A 17,362-nucleotide genomic window follows, 5' to 3' on the forward strand; every position below is an offset into this window, starting at 1 on the left:
GGCCCTCCCGAAGTAGGCGGTTGTTCCTCCAATCGCCTGGCTTTTCCATGGACCCCCAACTCCCATACAACTTCAGAGCTTTCCGATATAGAAATCCATGAATCCGTTTGCACTGTGAAGTTCCCGACTAAAACGTCGGGATTGGGCGCGTCCCGGTTCTCCTTTTTTTCCTTCTTTTTTCTTTCTTTTTTCTCTCTTTTTTTTTTCCCACGCGTCTCACTTTCTCTCCGACAACATCTCTCGCTATCCCTCCGCTCTGTTTCCCTTTGGTCATGGCCTCAAGATGCACGCCATACAAGGCCGATCTAAAGGCACTCAACAAAGCCAAAAATCGAGAGCGTTATCCAGCAACCGCTCAAGAGAGAAGACTTCAAGAAGCTTTTATCCTGCGGTCGAGCCGCCCTCTAAGGGAAGGGGAGCACCACCCTTGTCGACAAAGATGTCCGCCACACCATCCAACTGGACGCAGAACAATTCGGGCTCGGAGAAGGGTACGCGCTGGGTCCTCACGTTCAATCTCTGCACCCAGCCTATCACCAATAGGTGTTCTCTCTCTAACCTCTGCACCCAATTTGGAGTGCCACGAGGTGGCCCTTCATCAGGTCCTTGAAGTTTGGCCCAAGTCTGCCCCCTGCTGGTCTTATCTGCTATACGAGCTGGACCACGACTATACGGTAGCCTCTGTTCAGCTTGAAGCACTGAAGGGGTGATATCTTCTCTTTTTCGCTCTACTGGAGAAGGAAGAGCATAGAGACTGCAGTTTTGACTACGAAGCCGAGGTGGGCTCCAAAAGTCGGTACGGTTACCGTGCACCGCGGCCACCCCCGGAGTGGCACGAGTTCAGGGATATTGAACGGTCAGAACGTAGAATATTGTCAGTTTTGGATCTGGACGGTGAGGTGTGGGGCGAGGATCTACCTTTTGATGCAGATAAGGCTCTATAGAAACCCTTTTCTATATCTATCTGGGTGAACACTCACTGTTGCTCGATGATAGGCTCTTGTGATTTGCTAGCGGGGCTGCGTAAATGAGCTCTTGCCGGACTGGCAGGAGGATGGGGACACTGAAGAAGAAGGCAGCGAGACACAAGAGAAGAGCGATGAGATGAGTCTGAGGACAGCGATGTCGTAGAAGTACTCCCTCCAGCAGCCGCTTCCAGGCCACTGAACGTACGTCGGGTTGCTGTGTCTGTGGCGGGCGAGAAAAGAAGAATCGTGGAGGTGATTGACTTGATCGGAGACAGTGACTGAGAGAGAAAAACATCATATACTTACCTAGGTACAATATCAAGGTATCTCCCTTCCCATTCCACTCACCACATTAACCCTTTCCAATTCGTCCAATGCCTTCACATGCTTGGCTTTGATCATCTTCCAGGGTGTAGCACCCAACGGGGGCCTCAATGGCATTGCCTCTGGTGTCGAAACAAAAAGCAATGGAAAATACTTATGTTCTTTTTCTTCCGGACCAAAACACCCGAAGTACTGCAATTTCTGCCACCCGGGTTTGCATTCAGCTGGGGCCATAATGATCTAGATCGATAAGACAGGTGCTGAGCTGGAGCTGAAAGTAATATCGACCCACTAAACCGGTCTCACCTCGCTCTGGCATTGGTGGGTTGCCACAAAACACTGCATCAAGAAGGCTAGCTTCTAGATAGAACCATGCGCCCATCCCTATCTGGAAATCCAGCGCTTGTGGAGGCAAGCTGACAGAATTCTTGTGCAATATCGTAAGAGATAAATAGTTGGAGCCCCTTGGAGAATTGTTGTGCATTGATTAGCTGGCTTCCAGTTTGCCTATCATCTTCTTTACCTATCCAGTGCTTCACTATCAGCGCTCGCAAAACTGCCACAATGGGTGGTTTTATGCCCTTCTTCCCCTCTGGCAGTGACTTTCGGCAGAGCGGGTTTAAAGATGCCACCCTCAAGCCTGCCGCCAAGAGAATCATCATCTGCTGCGATGGCACTTGGCAGTCATCAGTCACCAACACAGTCAACATTCCTTCCAACATCACACGCATCGCGCGGTATCTGAGCAAGGTGGGCAGAGATGGGGACGACCCAGCAAAGGAGTGGCAGCAGGTCGTCTACTACGACGCCGGCATTGGAACTGCCGTAGGTGTTCTGGAGTCTGCTCGACAGGGCAACACGGGTTCAGGCTTTGTCGGCAACGTCATCGAAGCGTACAACTTCATCGTCAACAACTACACTCTGGGCGACCAAATCTTTTGTCTGGGATTCTCGCGCGGTGCTTACACGGCTCGGGCCGTTGCTGGACTGGTCACTGATATTGGCGTGATCCAGCCCAGAGATATGCAAGACTTTGCCGAGCTGTACAATGTCTACCAGGCCCACAGCGACAACATTCTCTTTCGCCAGAGCAAGGCCTGGCGTGAATGGGTGGAGGGAAAGCGGCTGTTTGACCCGAACCAGAAGGGAAGCCCCAAGGGGTGGAAGCAGGCACCTTCAGCCTGGGAGAAGAAACCGCATGGAGCTCCTCCGGAGGCGACGAGATGGGTCGAAGCTGTCGCTGTTTTCGACACGGTGGGTTGTCTCGGCATCCCTGAATTTGAAGGTTACATCATGGGTGGCCTCGCGTGGCTGTTGAGCTGGGCAGTTACGGTAGAGAAGTTTGGCTTCCATAACGTGACGCTGAGCCCCTACATCAAGCACGCCTATCAGGCTCTTGCGCTGGACGAGCACAGAAAGCCATTCGACGCTGCTGTTTGGCATCTTCCAGCCCCTCCTGTTCGCCCTGCTGCGGGAAGCAACGTGGCGGATCTGAGACAGGCATGGGAAGAGCTCCGAGACACAGACGGGGCAACCGAGGACCAGCTGACCGAAGCTTGGGAGAACCTTGTCGCTGCTGAAATGTTTGAGGAGTTGGGCAAGCGGGACGCCGAGCCTAAGCTTTTGCAAGTTTGGTTCCCCGGTGTTCATGTGAACATGGGAGGCGGGAGCAAGGAGGCGCTGGAACAGAGAAGGGGAGACTTTGAGCGTAGGCTTGTCACTTCCCGCACGGAACCATTTGGAACGATGCTGACCGGCTTCCAGAGATTGCCATGATTACGTTGATGTGGATGGTTGAGCAGCTAACGCCACACCTCCATTTTGACAACAACGCCTTTGAAATGTTGACAGACCGATTCATGGTCATACAGCCAATTATCGACGACCTCATCACGAGCAAGAAGCAGGACCACTGGCTGATAAAGAAGATCAACGCTCTCAAGGCGAGAGATAATGCCAAGAATGGCATTGACAGCGGCTTGACCTGGGCTCGAAATCTTGCAGCTGAGGCGCTCATGGGGTGGGCGACCGGCCCAATCGTCGACACGTTCGAGGGCGGCTGGATCAAGAAGGCGACGGGTTCCAAGTACCGTACTCCAGGCGAATATAAAGAAAGTCAGAAGGGGAGGACCAATGAAGAGATTCACCCAACAGTAAGGTACAGGATGGACCGGCTCAGCGCCGAAGGTGTGGGTTATGACCCAGTGCCGCTGAAGGACTTTACGCGCCAAAAGACTGTTGTGTCGCAGACGCAAGCAGATGGCAGCATAAAGGAGGTTGTTGGCTATGAATGGGTCAAGAACAATGTCCGGATTCCAGAGTACAAGATAGCCGGGCCTTTCGATAAGGAGGGGGCCAACTTTGAGCGGGCCTGTGTGGTGACAGAGTCAGCGTCGGAATGGCTGGGAAAACTGGACAAGGAGCTGGGGATCGATTCGTGGGAGGCGCGAGGTCTGGACAAGTCTTGATTACCTTGGATAATAATCGAACAGTCGTGGGCTGCCAACCAATTCCCTGACCACGTGACTTCGCGTCCACGCTCGCTTTTTTTCTGGCTCAAGCGGTTGGTCAGTGTTTTTCCCTTGGGCCCGCGCCATTTTTGACGTTTTGCACCGCACAAACTAGCCCCACATTTCATGTCACTGGAGCTGCCACAGCCCTGACAGGGCAATGACTGCAGCGTGAGCAGAAGAGTACTCCGTTGACGAACTGAATCTGAATGAATCAGACAGACCACCCCTAACTGGATTTCATGTCCTTCAACATCATCTCGAATGGTCGAGGGCAACCTCATTTTTAGTGACTTTGCTTCTGTGGGGGAACAGCATAAAGTGGAGGGCTCGCTCTCTGTGGAGCTTGAGGTGGGTGGGTGGTCCAATGCCATGTGAGTCTGTGCGCGGGCCCTCCCGCTAACGAACTCTGGGCCGCGGTGGGCGTCGCGCGAACCGCGTAACCACTAAACCACTGGGACAAATCTCGCAATCCAACCTATCCTTCTGTCCACCCACACCCCCCTCCCCTCACCTCACTGGCTGTCCACTGCCGTTCCCTGCCCTCTCCGCCGTTGCCCAGCCTGTGTGAATTTGCTTCTTCCTGCTGGGACCCTACTGCCGCCGCCGCCAAACCGCCAGAACTCTTTGCGACATGGAAGAGGACTCGGCGTCGAATCCGCCTCGGGTCGACGGAGGACGTGTCGGAGACAAAGATTCCAAGACATTCCCGCTTTCGGCACCCAACCGAGGTGTCGACAACCTCAACCGCAAAATGCAGCCTCACCATGACACCCTCCCCCTAATACCACCGACCGCTGCAGGCCACCCGCAAGACGCCCCAGACGCGACACCGAACCAGACCCCAATCGCACGCGACCGACCAGCAACCATGGCCGTCGGCCCTGCTGCCCACACGTCTCAGCAGCAGCACCAGGCAGCACCATTTTACCCTCGCTCAACCTCCCCGACACACCCGCTCGCCGTCGACGACTATCGCCAGCCTACCCTCCAGCGCAGCGACTCGCAAGAGAGCAGTTCCACAAACATCACCGACCGCGTCTTTACCCCACCTGTGAACGGCAGGGGAGCGAGCCCTGGCACCGCCAGCGCCCACCAGTCAAGTCAAGGATCGTCACAACTCCTCCAATTGTCCCAGATCGCCGCCGCCCAAGAGAGAATACCCGAGACCGCGATGGACCCATACGTCAACGGTGCCTCGTCTCGGAAGAGGATGGCCGATGGTGCCGTCAAGGAGGCATTACGCGACGGTCAGGTCCTTATGTCGCCAGGCCAGACACATATGGGTGGCCACTCTCGGAACCCCAGTGCCGTCAGTATCGCTTCCACGACGGGAAGCCGTGTTGGAGAGGTGCATTGAATCCGGCACAAGTCTCCCCTATCTCAACAGGCATGCTAACCCGCCATACAGGTATCCGCCGAACTCAAGGCGCGCTTGTCCTATGCCATGGTTAAGGTGAACCGTGGCTGGCAAACACACTCCATCGACGAGGTTGAGGATCTTGCCTTGGCCTCCAAGGCTGCGTCCCCCACCTCAAGTAACTCGACAATACACCTCAGAAACGGGTCATCAGCAAGCCCACAACTGTCTGGTGGGTCACAGCGTGCTAGCAACAACACAACCCCTGCCACGGCCTTTGCACAGCAACTACCAGGACGACATGGAGATCCCTACGGGCGAGAGCCCCCATTGATGCCTTCTCGTGGAAGCTCGACATCCCCCGTCAAAAATACTGCCTCAGGTCTGGCCCCTCCCGTGTCCATCCAACCATCCCTGCATTCCGTCCACCCGCGGAGACACTCCAACCCGAGACTTACACCATCCCTCCTCTCAGTCTCATACCACGGCTCATCATATCCGGATCTTCTGAGCCCCGGCCAGTTACCGGGATACGCCAACGCCGCACAGCATCGACCATCGCTAGTCGATGCCATGGGGTTCTCGCCGCACCAGAACAACGCGGAAAAGGATGCCATAGAATCCCTGCTGTTCATGAGCAGTCCTGGAAACTCGGCCAATCTCAAACATGCGTTCCCCTCATCATCGCAGCCGCTCTCAATTGGTCACTCTGGACCATCACGCACAGCACTGCCTTCGGGCAGGAGAACATTACCAAGCTCAAGGCCGATGCACCACCATCACGCTCGGTCGCAATCCCAGGTCCACAAACGTGTAGAATTCGAGAAGCCCATCACCGAGACGGAAGTTGACGAGCCACAAGGGACGCCCCGGGGGAATGCCAGAAGGCGAATCAACGGAGGGCCCGGTGACGGCGCGCCTTCTCGGCTGAAGCACCTACCTGTCTCTGCAGGTCTCACGTTGTCATCCAAACCGCCACGGCCCGTTTTGGCTGATGCCGACATTGACCAAATGCTGGAGGCTGCGGCTGCGGCTGCAGATTCGGACTCGGATGGCGAAATAGAGCTCCCTGTACGCAAGGCGCGCCGGGACGGCGCTCAACCTGTTGTGGCTTAAGGCTGTTGATTTTCTTTGTCAGCGGGGTACTGCACCCGAACGAGTTGAGCACTCGGCAGACTTGCTCTCCGAGGGATCACGGTTGTCTTTTTTCAATATACGTTTCACTCATGGGTAGGGATGGCTTCAAGCCATTGCAAGGCAGGGCTGCATTAGGGTCGGCTCGGAGTTGGCGTTTTGGTACTGTGGGCTTCAAGCGGGTCAGCTACAATAGCTATGGGCATCACGTTAAGCGAAGAATGGGGCGCTCCTGACATGAGCGTTCTCTGTCTTTGACGCGAATTTGACTTGCTATTGGTTCTGTTATGACATGTCTTTCCTGCCACGGTTGTTTTGGCAAATCGGGTTCATACCGTGAGCCGAACTGTATATTATAATTGATCATGCCCATGTTTTATCTTCCGAGGTAGGTCAGTATTGTACAACTGCTCACCCCTACTCCGTAGTCCATCAGAGACTCGAGATATGTGGTTTTGGATTAGGGGTTGATGCGATTACCAAATATATCATGTTTTGTCGCCAATAGTCTTCATTATGTGCTATTCTGTGTTACGGCCTGAACAATATCGGAATCTGGATATGGACGATTTTCATTTCCGTTCTGGGACCTGAGCAATCGCCGCTTTAACCTGAGCAGAAGTGGAGATATCCTGAGCAGTGGGAGCAAGAGCCTGAGCGAGGCCCTGAGTAAGGTGAGTAAGGCGCCGTTTTTGGGTTCGCCCCTTGATGTCTGGGTAGCCGTTCAATTCCCAGGTTTCTCTTGCAGAGGGTAGCTGGCAGCACTGGCCTGATCAACATGGACATGTATGGAATCATTCTACCGTTGCCAACGTTATGTTGTTGCCTTTGTGATCACAAGGTACCCACGGCGACTTGAAGCTATTATGAAAAGTCAGATTGATGGTCCTGCACAGCCGTTAACATTTTAGCGGCTAATCCGGTGGTCAACTGTTAAGCATAGTGTCCTGCGTTCCAACCCCTGATTGCTGACTCCACAGGAAGCCGTCGAAGCCGCAGCATCACAGCTTAACTCCGTTATCCTGACCCGCAGCGCACGCGGGCGCTAGCGGGTCGGAGTTAATGTCTCGCTCAGCCCACATTCTAAGCTGTTGTATCCGCGAAGGCTAAAGCTGACATCTGGCCGACAAAGCTTGGGCAGAGCTGTTGGTGCTACATATCCACTCACACCTGAAGGCCGACTCGCGATTTATAATGCATCTCAGTTTCTTTTTTGGGTGATTAATGTTCTGAAGATTGTTCAATATCTTCTAGCACTTCTACTATCATTCAATAGCATCTTGTTCCTTGCTCATTCCTTTAGCCACCTTTAAGCATTTTTTACTGTCTTCTAGTGCCATTTCATTCCCTTACAACAACTCCTTTCATACTTCTTAAACACATTCGTATCATCTCTGAGCGCCCTCTCACTTTGCTTAGCACCTTCTACTTTCTTGGGATGCCTGACTAGACATCATCCCGAAAGCCCATTGAAACTACCATGATAGAAGTGGGTATCACGGGATCGACACCGTTTGGAAAACATCTAAAAAGTTCCGGAAAGGCAACCTACATAATCTATTATCGCAATTACTACAAACATATCTAACTATCCGTCTCTAAGTATTTGAAACAAAGGAAATACCCACTCGGTCTATCCACATCTCCAACGACTTACCTTCACTACCTACCACGGTATTCTGCCTTCTTCTTCAAGGGGACAAATGTAACTGGCTCCTTCCTGGTTGAGCTGATTGTGAAATAATAGGAAACAGGGTTTTCCTCCTGTTCAACTACCTTGGTACCAACCGTGCCACCCAAGTTCACAGTATACTTCTTCAGCTTGTTGTCAAACTGGACGGGATACTTCCTTCCTTTAATCACACAATCCTTATATTGCTGGACGTTCGGGGATTTTGACGCTCCGTCACGGCTCGAGGGCCTCGAGTTACTTCCTGTCGGTTGAGATGACGAACCGAGGTTGAGTTTTGCCATTTGGCCGGTCAAAGACTGCCCGGTGGTACTTTCAATGAGGGTGACGAATTTGGAGTTCTTGGCATGATCCCAGTCTTCTGCGGCTATGATCCGCTTTGAAATGACATTCTGGTAATAGGCCGTCTTCTTTACCGGGTCCTGGTATTGAATCCATTCTGTAAGCCTGGCCTGCGTCTTGTGAGCCACAATTTCGCGGTGCCCATCGTTCAAACCCATACAGCCCAGCGCCCAAATAGCGAGATTGACAGTCAGGCCATGGGTACCCATAACAGACCATGGGATACCCCTATACTCGACAGCGGCGTGGTAAACCGTGATCAAATCACCATTGCTGTTAGTAACAGCTGTTGATGGTAGACGGCTCACGCGAAGGGCTACCAGCTCCTTCTGCGTAATAATGTAGGCGTAACGAGTTTCGGCGTACCTGCAGTATGTCGCCACTTTTGCTCCATCTTGCTGTCTCCCAGGGCATATACGATTGACTTTTCGGTCTTCTGCGCATCATAGTCATAAAGCTTGCACAGTACACGATCCATGACCACCCAATCCGGGCTCATGATCACGCTGCCTTTGTCCTTCTTATTCGTCTTCTTCTTCACCCAGGAGACTTTCTTCGGGGCAAGAGTGATATTTGGCGGCTGTGGGCCACTTTGCTGGGAACTCTGTGAAGACCCTGGTCGGGAGCCTTGTGAGGAGCTGGGTCTAGAGCCTTGTCCGGTGGTGAATCGCGGGCGAAGAGTCTGTGCCGCTGCCTTCAGTGGGCCTCGGACAATACTACAGGACCAGGCGATCCCGAGAGTATCAATGTCGTTTTCCTGGAGGATGACTGTCGGCGTATTGGAGGGCTCATGCGGTGTTTTGTAAGCTGTATGCTCCGCAATACTTCTGATGTCGGTGTTGAGAATGTCACCATAGGCAAGGTCGATTGCGTCGAAGGTAAAGTCAGTCCACTTGGTGACCGATCTGATGTCGACGTTGTCGTAGCTGCCTGTCTTTGACACGGTGTTTTTCGTGCTTTTGCCGTCCCATTCATCGGTGAGTATGGGGTTGGCGCGGCTCAGGATATCCCGAATGTGTTTCGGGGCAGGAGACTGGCTTCCTTGGCGGGCCGACATGGTGTCAATGACGTATACATCGTATAAATACCACAATAGGTATTCTTGACAGCGTTGCTAATATTTTAACCGACGGTATGACTGTGACCAGCACAGGCTGAATGTACCACTATGTCAAAGGTCTTTCGAACTTTCCGCTATGAAAAGGAGTCAGCAAGTAATTCTCTTCAGAATTGTTCCATTGAATCAAGATATACAGACCTGAATCAACAAAACTTGCCGCAAGGCTGTGATCCTAACCAAGGGTACCGGCCCAAGAGTTTGTTCCGTGGGCTTACGAAGTATGGTAGATAATATATTTGAGTAAAATCGGCGTTGACGAAAATCTGGTGTCAGTGACCTATTTGTTACTTGCGAGAAGCTCATTTCCCTACTTATTTAACTTGATGCGAACATAGCTATGTGTTCTTCCGTGTTTATCATGTACTCCAGGAGTGTGTGGTGGCCATAAGCCTTTGAGCCCAGAATTGAAACAAATGTATTTTTAGTTGAACCTCCCCTTGGGATTGACTCTACTTACCTCCATTACAGGTGGGGTTGTGCCATCTGGGCAAGACTCAGACCTGGGACTGGTAGGTATGCTATGGTACATAAGGGAACCTTTCCGGCCGCATATCTAAGGGTGTTCGAGTAGCATTAGACCTCAACATCAGTCCCGGCCAGTTCGGTTAATAGCCATAAATCATCATCGAAACAAATATTTTTGTGGGGGAGTTTGGGGGTTCAAATGCAAGTTGGCGGCAGTCTTTTAGGTTGATGGCGGTTGCCCGTTGTAGCAGGTTAATCCAGTGAACCAATTAGAATGGACTAACCTACGTACTTGGTGCTGGTGGTGGGTTGGCAACACCCACCAATCCAAATTTATCATTCCAATTTTAATCTCTTTCCACACCAAACCGCAAACAACCACCATCATGACTGCCATTAAATCGTCATTGCCTGCTGTGCCAGGCCCCAAACTTGCCCCATTCACGCCGACAGCTCGCGCCAATATCAAGTTTTTAGAAAATCTGGGCCACGCCAAAGACAAAGATGGTTTCGTTTGGAAGGTCGAGATTGAAGACAGGGGCACTTTCGCGCTCAAGCTCTTCCCATTTATGCACTGGGTCACGTTGAGGGACAGCTGGGCCGAGGATTTAGCGCGCCCGCTCCAGACGTCTCAACTGTATTACGACTATCTTTCCCCGTTCAATGCCGAGTGCCGTGCATATGGTCGACTCAAACAGGAGAATCGGGAGGACCTCGCTGTCAAGGCATTCGGATACCTTGACCTGAGCCTCGAGCAAGAAGCGGACGTCACTCAACGTATGCTTGACGATGGTTGGGAACCCGAATCACTCAGTGACGACGATGAAGAGGCCGATCATAATCTAGGTCACCCGATGTGGAATCGCTATAAGTACGACCGAGACCAGCCCATTAAGGCCATTGTCAAGGAGCTCGTTGTGGATGAAGATGGAGGCAGCGCTGTAGGGTTCACTCCTAACGACATCTCCCAGATGTGGGAGGATCTACAAGGTCTACAGCGACTGGGGATCTTGGTTCGAGATATTCACCTGCGCAACTATGTCGCCGGAAAGCTTGTCGACTTTGGCAGGGCCTGGACCATGTTTCATCCATGCCTTGATCAAATTCACCCGTACTACTTAAAGAGGGAGCGGGAAAGAGATCTCTTTGCGTTTCAGGAGCTGTGGATTGACTACTGGTATAACGTGGAAGTGACTACGGAGCTAGAGTGGCCGAAGGGATATACAGAGGCGCGAGATGATATCGAAAATTTTGGAATTGACCCGCGAGACTACGACTGGCGTAAGTGGGAGGAGAATCGGGAGGATGCAGATATATACGTGGCATTAAGCCTCTACGGCGACAAGAAGCCTTGGGATAGTGATGACGAATTAGAGGATTGAAAGTACTAAAAAGTTAGAGTGGACGCGGGTCAAGTAGCTAGATAATACGGCTTAACGCTAGCTAAACCTAGTATTTATATAGTAAATAATGCTACTATTCTTAGCTTAACTATTGGGCTATAATTACTAGCTTCTAAAGGCTTAATTACTTGCCTAATATTCTATCGTAATAGTAAGTACTATAGGTAGGCGAGGCCCTTAATATAGCAAGGGACCTCGCCCGTAATCTTATAACCGAATTAGCCCTATACTATACTATTAAGCTTAGCTATTTTATAATGACCTTAGCACTCTATATTTTACCCTGCGGTTAGTGGCAGGACGGGGAGAAACATACCTGGTAGGTTATTAGCGCTATAACGTTAAGTTCCCCGTTGCCAAGGCCTCATTTCTTCTCTTTTATAGTCGCACTGTATATCATACTGAGAGACCCCTATCATCACATAGCTAAGCTCAGGTCTCATATGCACCTGACTGGCCCTATTATCTTCGTTACGGTCTCTTCTCTTTTTCACAGACCATTTCGACTATCATATCCTCGCGATGACCAGAGCCCTTCAGCCAACATTGGCCAGTGAATGGACGGGGTGGACTGGCACAGAGTTACAGGCCTGGGTTGGATGACCAGGAAATGGACCACATGTGAATCTGGTCCACCACCACCACACCAGCCACACAACCTTGTTGAGATTACCCCTGAATGCTCACACTGGCCACAACAAGACTAATATTGGGTCAATTTCTATGGGAGTTATACCAAAATGTAGCTCAATCACTGTCAGAGTCAGACATTGCATCTGCTTCTCGCTTGCGCCTGGTTTGAACCCGATGACGTGCGCTGCGCCGCACAGGCTGGGCTGGCTCTGGCTGCTCCACTTCCTCCTTGGCTACCCCTTCTTCCTCCACCACCCTCCCTTCAATGCAGGCCTCTTCCAGTTCACAGAGCGTCACAAACTTGGAATTCGAGTCTTCTCTATTCAACTTACGCCTTTTTCTTGCTTCCTGGGCCTTCTGGGCGTTCTGTTAGTACCTTACTGCATTAGGTTTATGGATAGATACCTTAGATTTTAGTGTAAGTATAGTACTGGTAAAAGTCCTTACCGTAAACCGTTTTCCGGCCGGCGTATGATTCTTAAGTAGGTCCCTAACCTTTTTAGCTATCTACGAATCCCCCACGGTATGGAAAGTAAATGTTTTTAAAAAGAGATCTAACGACATTATAGGGACTACTGGTTTGGGGTGCGGCTACAGGCCTGAGGGTATGAGTAAGGAAGTGGGGCTCTCGGAGGATTCAGGGGTTCAGGGGTCATGTATATAAGCGGTCTGCTTCGGACATTCTATTTTAGACGGGACATCGACTTTTATCTTCTTCGTATTTTGTGCCTTGCACGTGTGCAGGCATTTCGGACACTCTGAGCAGGCCAATCCGGTGCTTATTGTGTGGCCTGCGAGCCCACAGAGTCTTTTCTTTGCGCTATGTGAAGTGCGGCCTGCGAGCGAGCCACTGTCACGCAGGTGTGTTCATTCAGAGACCTGCTGAGGGTATATTTGTGGTGTTGTGGTTGTTTGTGTGTTTTCTCACCATTTTAGCAAGAAGCTCGGGGTGATCGAAGGTATAGCACGACGAGCACTCTGCTGGATGCAATGTGCTAGGAGTGATCGGGGCCGTAGCAAGGCGAGCACCTCAGGGCCCCAAGGTCTATATATACGGAGGAACTAGCTAGTGTAGATAAATAGTTCCGTAGTATATAATTTAAGCTTATATTTACGGCATTTCATATTTATATTAAGATATCTTATTATACACTCTTTAGCTGCACCGAATTAATTATTAGAAGTAGCCTTTAACCAGTGTCCCTTCCAGAGGTTCTATATAGGGGTTCGTTATAATAGGCCTTACTTATGATATTTCGAATTATATTTTAGCTTAGCGCAAGGTATATTAAGCCGTAGGTTTTGGTAATACTTTAGTAATAAAGTTTTTTTTAAACCTATCGGATTAAAAAAATACCTTAAAAAGTACGATAATAAATAACTTTACGTTTAATGAAGTCGAAGCGCGTTAGTTTTAATTTTCTGTAACTTAATTCGATATTAACTTAAAAATTCTTTTTATTTAAATATAAGATTTATTGAACGTATTGATAATTAGTTTTTTAATTTAGTTTATAATTCACCTCCTATATTTACTCAAAGTAGAAGAATTAATAAATTCTTTAACTAAAAATCTATTTTAGTTCCGCTTAATAGTTTAAACGTGGATATTATCGTTAAAGCGTTTTCACTTTTTAATTTTTTTCTTTAAAGCTACTAAAGTAATATTATAATAATTAATTAATTCCCGGAGCTACTCGATAGCCATTTAATATTGCCGGTTATTTTAAATAATGATAACGTGTCACAGTTAACCCAACGGCAGGCCGCGCAGTATGTGGGGCGCGGGGCGTCCCCAGCCAATCATTAAGGAAACCAGGAGGCAGCCAATCAAGGCTGGCCAGAAGTGCTACGGCGCCAAGAGACCTGAGCAGTCTGCAGGATGCAAGATGCTACGGGTGATCGAAGGCATAGCACGATGAGCACTTCGCAGGATGCAAAGTGCTAGGAGTGATCGGGGCCGTAGCAGGGCGAGCACCTCAGGGCCCCGAGGTCTATATATACGGAGGAACTGGCTGGTGTGGATAGACAGTTCCGCAGTATGCAATTCAAGTTGTATTCACGGCATCTTGTGTTTACATTGAGACATCTTGTCGTACACTGTCTAGCTGTACCGAACCAGGATTATTCAGAAGTAGCCTTCAACCGGTATCCCTTTCAGAGGTTCTGGATAGGGGTTCGTCATATAACGATAGCCTTCTAAATTTAATTAACGAAAATAATATTAATATTTTTAATTTATTAACGGAAGTATTATATTTATTATTTAAAAACTTAAACCTTAAGTTTAATTATATTTATATAAATAGTATATTAATTATGAATATAATTATATTAGGCTTTAAGCTACTCGAGTTCGATTTCGGTAATATAATTTATTTCATCAACGAGTTAAATATTAAATATTTTTATGTCACACGGCAAAGGCCAACCACCTGCAACCACGACCAACAACACTGTCAATATGTCACGGCTTGGCATAAGGTCTATATATACGGAGGAACTGGCTGGTGTAGATAGACAGTTCCGCAGTATGCAATTCAAGCTTGTATTCACGGTATCTTGTGTTTACATTGAGACATCTTGTTGTGCACTCTTTATGTGATAAGGGCTGTGATACAGGGCTTGGAACAATAGTTCAATTTCCGTAATAATCTTCAATGGCCTCGAAGTCCTTGATGAAGGAAAACTCAGAGTAATACAGTGATCCTAAACGCGTATTTATCTCCCTGTTCAACTGGTCCGTGCCTTCACGCCTCAGGCCTCTGCCAAGTCCTTCGATATCTCTCTGGGCTAATAGTAATCCTTTGATACCCGCCGTGCCTTTGATTGCCTGCCTCACTTCAACGAGAGGCTCACAACTTGCAGATACCCCTCCTTACGGTGATATTGACAGTGTTGTTGGTCGTGGTTGCAGGTGGTTGGCCTTTGCCGTGTGACAGAAGGCGAGATGCAACAGCAGGGCGGCAAAACCGCTTGGTCGACACCAGGCTGCGGATACAGCTTTCCCCTCACCTCTCCGCCTGCATTTTTGGTTAGAGTGCTGGGCGGCGTTCTAGAAATCTACGAGTACAAATGACCGGTCTGTTCCCGTTGGTTCTTCCTCCCAGATCTGCATTCTTCATCTCTCGGAACTACAGTCCTCCCAACCCAACTTAAATCCAAGTTCAACACATCCAAGATTCATGTACGGCTCCTCATTCTTGGTAATGGGAAGGGAGGAACAAGGTGCTGATAACGTGCAGATCATGTCTTGCGGCCCCGTCCAAGTCCCTGTCGATGCTTGTGATTTCAAAACGGGGTATCGGTCTGATGGAACCTCCTACCGGTACAAGAGCGCGGACTGCGGGCAAGCTACCTGCAAATATTCCAGCAGCTATGTCGCACCCCAGTAGGGTGACAAGTCTTGTGAACTGCAGGCCCTGAGCCAGTCGTTGGGAAGTGAGGCGAGCAAATAGGACCTAGGCGGCAACGGCAGTTGTATCATCGGTTCATGTATATTTAGATGGAAGGACTGGTCTTCGCAGATGCCTCAGGCCATCACGGGCACGGACTACGTTGAAGAAAATAAATACGCGTGGGAGAAACCAGATTGTACAAGAGAGAGGGTCCTCATCAAGGACCTCGGGGCCACAGAAGATTATTGCATTGAATTGAACTACTGTTCCAAGCCCTGATCTCCTGCCCTTGTCACCAAACCTGCTCCCGTGATAAGGTCCCGTAGTTTGGACAAGTTAAAATAGTCATTGTTCTCCTCAGCAGACCGGGATTTCGGAGACCAGCCTGGAGTGTATGTCTTGGGACCCAACGCAGCACCTTGTTTTTCGCAGGAGTCGAAATCAATAATCACGACGTTATCGTCGTTGTCGAACATGATGTTGCTTGGGTTCAGGTCATTGTGGATCAAGCCCAAAGAATGAAGATGGAGAAGCCCATCTTCAATCGCTCGCAGACAACGCTCCCCATCTAGCAGCCTAGGGACCCGGAGCCTTTGAGAGAGAGTCATCGCGTACTTCCGAAAGACAAGACCTTTGATTCTGTTGTCCTCGACGACTGAGCCAAGATATGTGGCGATATTGGGATGTGGTCGCTGCCTGAGGATCTCGCAAATTTTGGCTTCCTTCAGAAGCTCTCTTCCAGGATTAAGAGATGCCTCAGTATCCCCGTACTGAAGAAGACTTGGTCTCTTGTAGAAATGCTCGGCAGTCAGGGGCTCGGATATGATAGTTATGCCCGGTTCGAATGGCGGCCAAATATTATTAGTTGGGATGGCAGTCATGCTAATACTGTCGAGGTCGATCGTAGCTATGGATGCAAGTCGCGTGGGGATTCTCGCAGAGAAGTATTGGCCAACCTGCTTGATGATTAACTTGGTCGAGTGGAAGACCCAGCCGTCAGCCTCCTCCACGAAGACCTCGCTGGACTCGACGACTTCAAAGCTCTGATCTGGGAAGTAATGTCAGCGCCTTTCTCTTAAGTATGAGCCACGACATTGTTACCGGACGACATCTAGTGGGAGTTTTGCTCTAAGAACGGGTGTTGGGTTAGGTTGTTTGGATTTCTGTTGGGCAAACCAAAGCTCCCGCTCCATACCTAGGGGTGGTTTTTGTCACGTGATTATATGCGCTAGTCCAAATTGAGGATTAAGTCACTGGTCCCACCTCGGCCTTACCAGTCTTGATGTCTTGACAGGAGTCTTGAAGGCTGATAGAAAACAGATTATTAAGGATTTTCAACTTGTTACCATTATCACTAACGTACTTGCATAGCGGATGACGGACTTTCCACCCCATCTACTACCTTTCACCTTTACCACCACTTTTTTCCATCAATCAAAATGCAATTGGCGTCAAAAGAAGCAATTAGGTTGGGATTTAGTTTTTTCAGGTTGGAAATGACGTCGAGGCGGGGAAGGTACTTAGGGAGTTGGATGATGGTTTGAAGGGTGTAAGGGATATGGTGGATACTGTTCGTTTTGACCAGAGGGCTTCCCGAGCGGATAAATTTCTTTTCTGACACGATGTCAGAGGCGATGTCACTAGCCCACAAACAATCCCGAAATGTATTGGCAGCGGCGCGGTGCTTGTCCATATCTAAGTAGCGTGGAAAACCAGGCGAGAAACCGGGCGAGAAACTCGGGTGAAGAAAGCGACAAACGGGCGAGGAAAGCGAAAAGCGGGCGGAAAAATGTAAAAAATGCACGCTAATGCAAGAGCCGCATGTAGACATCCTTGCATGTAGACGCCGCAATTCCCACTTCTGAACGTCATCTCACGGTGAGTGTGAATCTGATAATGACGGTGTAGTTTTCGGGCCGGAGCAGCAAACATCTCTGCGACCTTGGGATTTACATATCTCGTAGCCTGTGGTTTTCCGGAAGCGTTTTATTCCGTTCTGTTTTCAGTCTGTGGGC

The 17,362-nt window shown here is 49.8% G+C and overlaps 3 protein-coding genes across 3 annotated transcripts; 2 read left to right on the forward strand and 1 right to left on the reverse strand.

Annotated features, from left to right (window-relative positions):
- Window positions 1-1,799: 1,799 nt before the first annotated feature.
- QC761_300930 (uncharacterized protein) lies at window positions 1,800-3,760 on the forward strand (the record flags this gene model as incomplete). The annotated part of the gene is made up of 2 exons (XM_062877250.1): window positions 1,800-3,000; window positions 3,057-3,760. Exons 1-2 carry the CDS (start codon window positions 1,857-1,859, stop codon window positions 3,758-3,760), a joined length of 1,848 nt encoding a protein of 615 aa, XP_062732984.1. The 5' UTR covers window positions 1,800-1,856.
- Window positions 3,761-4,436: 676 nt separating this feature from the next.
- Window positions 4,437-6,798, forward strand: QC761_300940 (uncharacterized protein; the record flags this gene model as incomplete). The annotated part of the gene is made up of 2 exons (XM_062877251.1): window positions 4,437-5,153; window positions 5,214-6,798. The coding sequence occupies 2 exons, from the start codon at window positions 4,437-4,439 to the stop codon at window positions 6,276-6,278; spliced, it is 1,782 nt and encodes a 593-aa protein (XP_062732985.1). The 3' UTR covers window positions 6,279-6,798.
- Window positions 6,799-15,607: 8,809 nt separating this feature from the next.
- On the reverse strand, window positions 15,608-16,458 carry QC761_0048200 (uncharacterized protein; the record flags this gene model as incomplete). The annotated part of the gene is made up of 2 exons (XM_062872438.1): window positions 15,608-16,395; window positions 16,449-16,458. The coding sequence occupies 2 exons, from the start codon at window positions 16,456-16,458 to the stop codon at window positions 15,608-15,610; spliced, it is 798 nt and encodes a 265-aa protein (XP_062732986.1).
- Window positions 16,459-17,362: the final 904 nt, after the last annotated feature.

This window comes from Podospora bellae-mahoneyi, chromosome 3 (genome assembly GCF_035222275.1).
Source record: "Podospora bellae-mahoneyi strain CBS 112042 chromosome 3, whole genome shotgun sequence".
Lineage (NCBI taxonomy): Eukaryota > Fungi > Ascomycota > Sordariomycetes > Sordariales > Podosporaceae > Podospora > Podospora bellae-mahoneyi.